This window comes from Neodiprion pinetum, chromosome 1 (assembly GCF_021155775.2).
Source record: "Neodiprion pinetum isolate iyNeoPine1 chromosome 1, iyNeoPine1.2, whole genome shotgun sequence".
NCBI lineage: Eukaryota > Metazoa > Arthropoda > Insecta > Hymenoptera > Diprionidae > Neodiprion > Neodiprion pinetum.
This window is the reverse complement of record NC_060232.1, coordinates 22,171,415-22,180,943: the sequence shown is the minus strand read 5'-3', so window position 1 is coordinate 22,180,943 and position 9,529 is coordinate 22,171,415. Positions and strand designations below refer to the sequence as shown.

Genomic DNA, 9,529 nt, shown 5'->3' with positions numbered 1-9,529 from the left:
TGATTGTCATCTCTCAAATGAATTTAAAATTCTTCCAAACGTTGATTATTTTTTAGTAAGTTATTCAGTCTAAGTATTTTTCTAGAAGCTCTTTTCAACGTTCAAAAAAATTCAAGAACAAACGAAAGCAGCAGACTCCCTTAAGACTATTTGAAAACATCTTCCTTCCACATGACATCTTCTTCATTCGCATTTGACAACGTAGTCTTGTGCTAAACTTTTGGAAAATGAATGATAAATCTACAGTACCACTAATGTACAGCTGTCGCGTTCGGTACTAAACCGAACAAAAACTTCTATCCAATTAAAATGCAAATACAACAAAGTTTGTAACAACTGAGAGCCATTGAAAAAAGAGTTGTACAGATTTGGGAACATTTTTAGCGAGGGCACGCATATATGCTAGTCTTCTTACTCCTCGATACTGAGTTGTCCTCGCTTCCTTTTTACCTCCCATTCATCATTCAAGCGTTTCACACTAGTACTTATCAACGCTCAAGTTTCGTTCTTTCATCCTGTTTCTTATTTATTTTTACGCACAGCTATCGAATTGTCGATGACTTCTTGTCTCTCGTTCATACTATTGCTGTTCCAGAAATAACTCTCATCAGTATGCCATACGTTTCATAGGGTCAAGCGTTACTTAAACTTGGCCGCATGATGGGCGGAAACATGGTTGAAACCACTTGCAAAGAAATGTGAGTAGGGATGGTGTTTAGAGAAATCATAGTTTCCGCCGGGTATAAATAAGCCCTCGGCGTAGAAAGATTAACTCATCTTAGTCCAAATTCTACAGTAATACGGTCGATTGGTGACAGCATTATTATATAAGAAGACGTAAGTGACAGATTTTGAGTAAAAATTACTTTATCCTATCTAACTAAGCCTGTACTCTGTGTATTCTCTCGTAATAATTTGACCATTTCACATATTCATTACGGCGGCCATTCAACCTGTTTCGTCCCCACACGGCACGAAATATGTCAGAAATATTTCCGAAATGTTACAACATTTCAGATTCATTACATAATTTCAGGAATATTTCTGAAATGTTTCTGAAATATGTCAATTGCAATATAACATTCCCAATATTTCGGAAACCTTTCAGAAATATTTCAAATGCAATATAACATTTTCGATATTATAAATATATTTCAGAAATATTCCAAGCGCAATATAACATCACCGGTACTTTCGAAACGTTTCAGAAATATTTCAAATGCAATATAACATCACTGGTACCTTCGAAACGTTTCAGAAATATTTCAAATGCAATATAACACTTTTGATATTATAAATATATTTCAGAAATATTTCAAGCGCAATATAACGTCACCCGAACTTTCGAAACGTTTCAGTAATATTTCCATTTATGTGTGTATACATAAGTATTTTTCATAAAATTTGTCATTTTTAAAATTTTCCATAATGGACACGTGCATAAAGTTTTTCAATATTTATACCTTTCATAAAGTTATGGATCTTTAATAATTATGCATACTGAGCTACGTCCAGTCAAAAAGACCGAAATGAAGACTTTTTGACGGAATACGAATTGGGCGTCATAATTCTCATTTGTCTTGTTGAATCTACCAATTTTCTCGAACAATATCTCTTAAGGGACAACACCACTGTGACGGCTTCAAAAAATCGATTTTTTGAAAACCATCTAGAAAAATCTAGAATACATTTAAGAATAGAATGCCGTTGGTCCCAGGTCGAAAAAATAATTATTTTGGGAGATATGGGAGATATGGGAGATGCCAAAGGGACTCGTGAGAACGGGTCCGAAAGTGTGGTCCACACCGAATGCGTGTTTACTTTAAAACCAGTATAACATTGACCAGATACTTCCAAATTCCAATGTTTAGAATATTCAAGTATTGGAGGTGGTGGTTTCGAACGCCTTAAACGGATACATAAATATTCGTTATTTACGTCTGAACTATATAAGAATAAACAAGCAGTGTTTATATTTTAACTAAACAATTCATCAACAATTAACATTCCTTTTTGATTCCTGGGTGACCGGTTTACACTAATTGTAATATTATAATATTTATTCACATTCTTATTCTACGTATATGTTTATTAAAGCTACCGTCGTACTTATATTAATTCAAATTAACGCGCCTTATTTATTCGCGTTTTATCCGCGAGGAAACGCTAAAAAACCCTAAAAATATGGCATCACGTCGCATACTCGAGCGCGAGTGCTCGAGCGTCACGCGCTAATTTTTCGCGCATCACCGTCGCGTCGTGCACTCTTCCATCCTTCATTCTCGAGCTGTCTTGTTCTTTCGCACCGCGTTTCACAGTTGGTTAGATACCACGGATCTCTTGAGAAAATTACAGAAACCTACGTGGCAAGAAAAGTGGATATTTGGTAAGTAAATGTTTAATTTCCAATAAATGTGTAGAGAATTAGACCAAAAAATATCCTTAGCTACTTGGCATAATTACATATTTACGTGCATATTTGCTATGTACGCGGTTCTGCAGTTTGCTTGCTAAATCGGCTATCCTTGGCCGCCACGTGTTGAATGGTATGCAATTGAAATACCGGCTTATGTGTGAACAGAAAGTACTATACTGCTTATAATTTTTTGTCAAGCTGTGAATTAAATAAAATAATTACGATCGTTGACTTCCCAACTATGAAACATCTATAATATTAAATCTTTTTATAGTTTACTCAACAAGGTTATTTCCTAACCGCAGTTGACCTCTCACGAGTGAGTACTCGTTTGCTTTTCCATAGAATTGAAAAAATCATGCTACGTATTTGAAGGATAACTTTTTGTCAGAATAACTTTTCCTTTGGAGAATCATTGTGATCTGGATGAACTAAGAGTGTTTGACCAAATATTTAGAAAAAGTCAGAAATAGTGGAAATTGTGTTTGGAAATTTCTGGTTTTTTTCTCATATTTTTTGGTTAACAGATCTTCGTTTATCCAAATCAGAATGATTCACCAAAGAAAAATTCGTCCTGATAATTATCCTTCAAATTGCATAATGATTTTCCCCCTTGACGGAAAATCACACGATACGGCATAATTGCCTTATGCAGTATTAAATTATGCATATTCCGATATTCGTATAGTGTCGCGATTTATTAATAAAGGCTAATTTTAATTTATACTAAATTGTTGATCAATTGAAACTTGAAGATACGCCGAACGTTATCAAACTTCGGTTTACTTTTCACTAGTTAATTACTGATTGAAGCCTGTATATTCAAAACTGTACGTTTTTAACATTTTAACTATAATTATTATAGGATATTATTATGCATTATAATTATTTTTCACGCTATACATATAGACGGGCCCTAATGAAACACTTAGTGTATCTAGCTGGCCCAAATAGAACAAGGCTATTTCATAAAAAGCTGTATAAGGCACGTACAGAGCTCTGTATGTACGTCTTATGTCAGCTTCAGTTTTATGCACATTCCTATCATTGTTGATTATAAAATAGCAGAATATACTCTCACAAAACATTCTGCTTATGGGCTATTCCGCGTCAACCGGATCAGTCATCTCTCAGATATTTTTTTAATTTGGCATGTGGATTGTGTAGGGGGAGTTAGATTTTTGCGCCAAAGTGCGAATCTCATAATGCAAAATTCGATTTCTTATTAACAATAACAAATTAGACTCCCATTTTTTTCAAAAATTCATAACTTCGGCAAAAAATTAGATACAATATTTTTTTTTTTTCAAATTACGCAGAAAGCTCCAGAAAATTTAAAAAAAAATACGAAATGGTAAAAAAAAGTTGTTATCAATTGTTTATTTAACAATTAATTTTTCAAAGATTTTTAAAACAGTGACTGACACCATCAAAAACTTTTTTTAAAATTCTGACATGTTCCTTGAACTGTACTACAACCTGTGAATCAATTCCAGAGGGGTGTTTTTCTTCGTTTTCGAGTAAAAAATCATTAAAGGTGTCGATGCGCATGAAATTGCGGCGCGCCGAGTCTCTACGTAACGGCGGGCGGCCGGTTGCCGTCCACCGCTACCCCGCGGTGGCGTCGCAGCGTTATTTTAGAGTCATGTTTACGATGTAGGACATGATTGGAGAATCTGAAAAAAATACCGTACCTTCACAAGGCCTGCTCAAAGCGATAAGTGAAGTTTCAAGAATGTGTTTTTCACCGTTTTTTTATTACAGAGATTCAAAATAACGGTTACACACCATGAGAGTGCACATAAATGATAATAATTACATAACTTGCTACTTATTTTAACACTTTGCCGTCCGCACGATTCGTAAATATTTATTCACCTGGCGCCGGCAGCGCTTATTCGGATCACTTGACTTGTCGCCGGCCGTTCTTGACATTATCTGAAGATTATAAATTGTTAAGTTTTACTAATCTCTTTGATAACTTGTGTAACTTATTGTTACCGAAACAAAACACCAACAGAAAGCTAAAGACACTAAAGTGTTGCCACAGACCCCGAGCGATACTGTGCTCACAACACCACGTGGTGTCGCCGGTTGTTGGCCATCAGTTTGCGCACGTCACCACTGTGGTGTCACCGGACGGCAAAGTGTTAAAATAAAAACACATTCTTGAAACTTCACTTATCGCTTTGAGCAGGCCTTGTGAAGGTACGGTATTTTTTTCAGATTCTCCAATCATGTCCTACATTGTAAAAATGACTCTAAAATAACGCTGCGACGCCACCGCGGGGTAGCGGTGGACGGCAACCGGCCGCCCGCCGTTACGTAGAGACTCGGCGCGCCGCAATTTCATGCGCATCGACACCTTTAATGATTTTTTACTCGAAAACGAAGAAAAACACCCCTCTGGAATTGATTCACAGGTTGTAGTACAGTTCAAGGAACATGTCAGAATTTTAAAAAAAGTTTTTGATGGTGTCAGTCACTGTTTTAAAAATCTTTGAAAAATTAATTGTTAAATAAACAATTGATAACAACTTTTTTTTACCATTTCGTATTTTTTTTTAAATTTTCTGGAGCTTTCCGCGTAAGTTGAAAAAAAGAAAATATTGTATCTAATTTTTTGCCGAAGTTATGAATTTTTGAAAAAAATGGGAGTCTAATTTGTTATTGTTAATAAAAAATCGAATTTTGCATTATGAGATTCGCACTTTGGCGCAAAAATCTAACTCCCCCTACACAATCCACATGCCAAATTAAAAAAATATCTGAGAGATGACTGATCCGGTTGACGCCGAATAGCCCATATAATTAATCATTTTACTCAGATTCAGGACTTTCTTTATTACCTGAAAGATTTTTGAAATGTATTGTGGAATATATCAGAAATATTTTCACTATATCTTTCGGAAATGTTTCAGCAATATATCAGTCACTATTTTCAGATATATCGCTGAAAAATTTCTGAAATATATCGCGGAAATATTTCTGACATATTACCGAAATGTTCCTGACATATTTCTGACATATGTCAGCTACAAAACGTTAGTTATATATGCGGACATGAACATATTTCTGACATATTTCTGAAATGTTGCAATGGAATATAACATGTTTCTGATAAGACATTTCTGAAACATTTCTGAAACATATTGTGCTGTGTGGGGCAGTAATGAGGGATATTATAAAATAAGATACAAAATTTATAGAATCATGTTTTTCAATTGCAGTGTATTTCCTGGAATTCCAACGTAAGTTTTTCGACATGAAATTTGTATGCCGAATCATTTGGATATTGCCAATTGTATTGGCCTGCGCTGGGTTATCTTCGGCTGGTCTGAAAACTAAGCACGAATGGAAATACGTCGACTACGTATGGGAGAACGATAAGCAAAAACAAGATGCCATCCACATGGGGGTTTATAACTACGCAACAATCGTGATATTCGACCATCAGCCACTGCCAGGTACTTTTCTTCCTAATCGTGAACTTTAGAACTATTCATTATTAGGATAAATTGGAATGAATAAGAATATCATAGGATGTTGTACTCATATACTATCTGACCATTGTCATATGACTCTTTCAAAACTTTATCTACATCAGCTAGAAGTAATCCAGCTCAAACTTTAACTGTTACGCATATGGACTCCGCTTGATAGCGAGATGAAAAATTATGTTTGTCAATAACAAGTTAGATTTGAACAATAACTATCTGAAAGCTATACCCGTTATTATCGATTCACAAGAAAGTTGAATTTCTGATCACCATAAGTGTGAGGCTAATGTTCAAGCCGGTACTCACTGAAAATGTTTTAAGTTCTATATATCGATGTTAATTTTGAGGGGTTGAGAAAACGAGAATATCTTTTTCTTTTCCATTCTATGACTACAATCTCTTCCGATCATTTTGGCGCGAGAACAACTGATAAATTTGCAAAATTGGGCTCAGCTTGGGTGTGGTACATATTTGCACGCGCTTTCCTCTAAACAACATTGGTCATTACTTTTGCCACGATGACTCAAAAACGCTTTGACATATCGCCTTAATTTTTATTTTTTTCTTCCAAAAATGAAGGTATCAACCTTCTCTACGAAGCGAACCTAAATCCATGTGAATTTTTCTACAATTGTCGTTGTTATTACAAGAAATGTCATTCGGTTTTCCTTTTTTTCTTAATTTTAGCCGCCATTTTTTATTTACATGTTATTTCAAAAACTTCTGGTCTAAAGAAAAATATTCCCCGAAGGAAATGGCGGTTTGAAATTTCAGAAAACTCTAACCGTTCACTCGGAATCGTGGCAATAAGGGAGTAGCGCATGAGACGCGTGGTCTTGTTTATCTGTCCATATCTATCTTGAATATTTATATTTTTCAAACTTTGACCCCTCAACTTTATAGCCAAAACTCTAATACAAACGTTACAAAAAAGAAAATGTGTGTATGTTGTTACAGTTCTCCAAAAATACCATTTGATTTTTATCACATTATCGGCACATTTTCGCTCCCTAATCTCCTTAAATACAACTTCTCTTCCCAAGAAACAACTTTGGGTAATTGTATTATACTGATTTTTATTTATTATTTTTACAGATGGTCGACAAGTGATAACAACTCCGAAATTCTCCAACAACCCTGCTACGTTATCGATAGTTTCCAATAAAACCGGTGACGGTGGTCCGTTGTTGGCTCCCTACCCAGATTGGAGCTGGCATAAAGCATCGGGAGACTGCTCCGGCATCACGAGCGTTAACAGAGCAGTCGTAAGTATATAGGTATAATATCGCAAGACGTTTCTTGGGTATTCAGTATCCTTACGTGCAGTGTTTGAATATTTACAGATCGATAAGTGCAACAGATTGTGGATCGTCGACTCCGGTACAATCGGAGACGAGCGGGTGTGCCCGGCAAAAATTCTCGCCTTCGACTTGAAAAATGATAGGCTGGTAAAAGAATTTCAACTCTCAGATGATCTGATGCGCAGTCCTTACAATAATTACAAAGGACTGCTCGAAGTACAAATCGTAGAATCGTCTGCCGACGCCTGCGATACATACTGGGTAAGTCAACTCTTACAATCAATTTCGGTATGATGCCAGATGCTTTCGAAACTTAATCGTTATCGACTTCTGCAGGTGTATATCGCAGATGGGCGGAGTTATGGTGTAGTAATTTACGATGGAATGGACGCGTGGCGAATCGACGAAAAAGTCTTCTTCCCGACCAAACAAGCCTCGCAATTCAGTATTGCTGGAGAAAATTTTACGTTGGAAGTTGGACCTTCTGCCTTTTTGATAACCCCGGACGGATTTTTAAAAGAGCCCTACATGATTTTTAAAAGCCTATCCAACTTCAAATCGTGGGCGGTTACTTTGCGGGAGTTGCACAGTACTAAGTGTGGGAATGAAGTCAACCTCTACGTCTCCAATTACACAGGATCCAGTCAAGAAGCAGGGAAGGGTTATTCAAAAGATGGCGTCCTCGTAACTGGTTTCGCTCAGCCAAGGCAACTCGTGTGTTGGAATCTGCAGTACCCTCTGGAATCAGAATACGTCGTACGTATGCCATGTTTCTTCACGATAAAAATCATTAGCTAGATCTTTTTCTCCGGTCAAATGATGCTCATTATCAATGGACACCACCGCATTGCTTATAGAATACACTGGCCAATGATTTGATGACATATTTCGCGAATCTGCAACTCACACGTATTATAACGAATGATTTCAGGGTGTTCTGGCGCAGAATGACACTACCTTGCAGTTCATTAACAGCGTCAAACTGATCACGGAAAATGGTTGTTCAATCGAAAAACTTTCGGTCATGACAAACAGGTTCCAGAAGTACATACTGAAGACTATGGATTTCACGGAAGTTAACTTTAGAGTTATGACGGCTGACTTCAATGCCCTCGTCAAAGGCACCGTGTGCGAGCCGACAGGTCGCCCTGTAGTTGTAAATAGTATAGTGGAAAAGGAATACTTACCTCTAAAAGTTACGTAAGCTTGTCTCCAACATGGAGTTCCTTGTTCCTCTTTGTGTTCTTAAAATAGTCCAATAGCTCGGAACACGAGATTTATGTATTCGACAGATATATTGAAACATTGAAATATACATTGGTTGAAGAATCGTATTTCATTAGTGCACAACATTCCTCGATCATACCAAAAATAAAAATAGGACTACGACAAAGGTTTCCAGCCTGCTACGATCAGTTACAGGTTGATGAATTCTCGATTTCATCAGTTGCGACCTTCTAAGTAAATAACCAATTAACCTCACGTTTTTTATCGTCATTCGTTGAACGCTCACGGAGATCAGATGGATTTGTTGCTTAATTAAATCGGGAAGGTTAGAAATGAGTAAAAATTGCCAAGAATGTAGGTATACTTTACGATAGTCGCTGTTTCATAAAATTTCGAAGTTCTTGTATATGGTATTTCAGAAAATTCCAACTCTTGAGGAAAGCATGGTAAAAGGTTATGTTTTTAAGTAAATAAAAATTAAATTAATTAATTGAAATGATCATTGAAACTGTAAGATGTCTCGGATGAATCTCGAAATACTTCGGATGTATCGCTTAGAAAAAACCAAGGTGTGAATGAGGAAGGTCGACAATGCATAAGTTTCAGCGTCCTATAAATACGAAGCTGAAGCAATCACGAACAATAATAGACCGGGAGCCCGCAACAAAAAGCACGTATGATCGGCTCATGGCTAAAACTTTTTGAGAAGCTAGCCAGTGTTATGAGTAACAGGGAAACGCAAGTATGGCGGCCTGTCAGTGTCATCGTTGCGGTGCGCAATTTTTTGAATATGTCGGAAAAAACCATGCCCTTGGGTGATGAGATCACAGTCAATTCTTGTTTTATATTGTTCATTAGATAGCCAAAGTCCGAAGGAGTTGTATGCCATACCGATACGGCGTCATAAACTGGCCACCATACCTAATTAAACGTGTGATTTTTTTTTGCCTTTTTGAAATACTTTCTCAGAGCTAATTTTTGGAACAGTGATAGAAAATCATGTTTAATCAACGAATATGACCATGCCAGCCTGATCCGGCGTCATTAAGTATCCGCCATACCGGTTCAAAGATGTCAAGTTCTTC

The 9,529-nt window shown here is 36.6% G+C and overlaps 1 protein-coding gene across 2 annotated transcripts; it reads left to right on the top strand.

The window, feature by feature from the left end:
• The first annotated feature begins 764 nt into the window (after positions 1-764).
• On the top strand, positions 765-8,551 carry LOC124220615 (major royal jelly protein 1-like). Of its 2 annotated transcripts, none has more exons than XM_046629786.1 (6): positions 765-837; positions 5,647-5,883; positions 7,012-7,181; positions 7,260-7,478; positions 7,554-7,973; positions 8,149-8,551. In XM_046629786.1, exons 2-6 carry the CDS (start codon positions 5,682-5,684, stop codon positions 8,419-8,421), a joined length of 1,284 nt encoding a protein of 427 aa, XP_046485742.1. In that variant the 5' UTR covers positions 765-837; positions 5,647-5,681; the 3' UTR covers positions 8,422-8,551. The 2 variants fall into 2 exon arrangements, with proteins under 2 accessions (XP_046485742.1, XP_046485750.1); XM_046629794.2 differs by lacking the exon at positions 765-837 and adding an exon at positions 2,242-2,386.
• Positions 8,552-9,529: the final 978 nt, after the last annotated feature.

Coding starts and splice junctions, on each gene's coding strand:
- LOC124220615 (XM_046629786.1), top strand. CDS start 5,682: ATGAAATTTGTATGCCGAATCATTTGGATATTGCCAATTGTATTGGCC. Junction 5,884..7,011: donor CGACCATCAGCCACTGCCAG/GTACTTTTCTTC, acceptor TTATTTTTACAG/ATGGTCGACAAGTGATAACA. Junction 7,182..7,259: donor CGAGCGTTAACAGAGCAGTC/GTAAGTATATAG, acceptor GAATATTTACAG/ATCGATAAGTGCAACAGATT.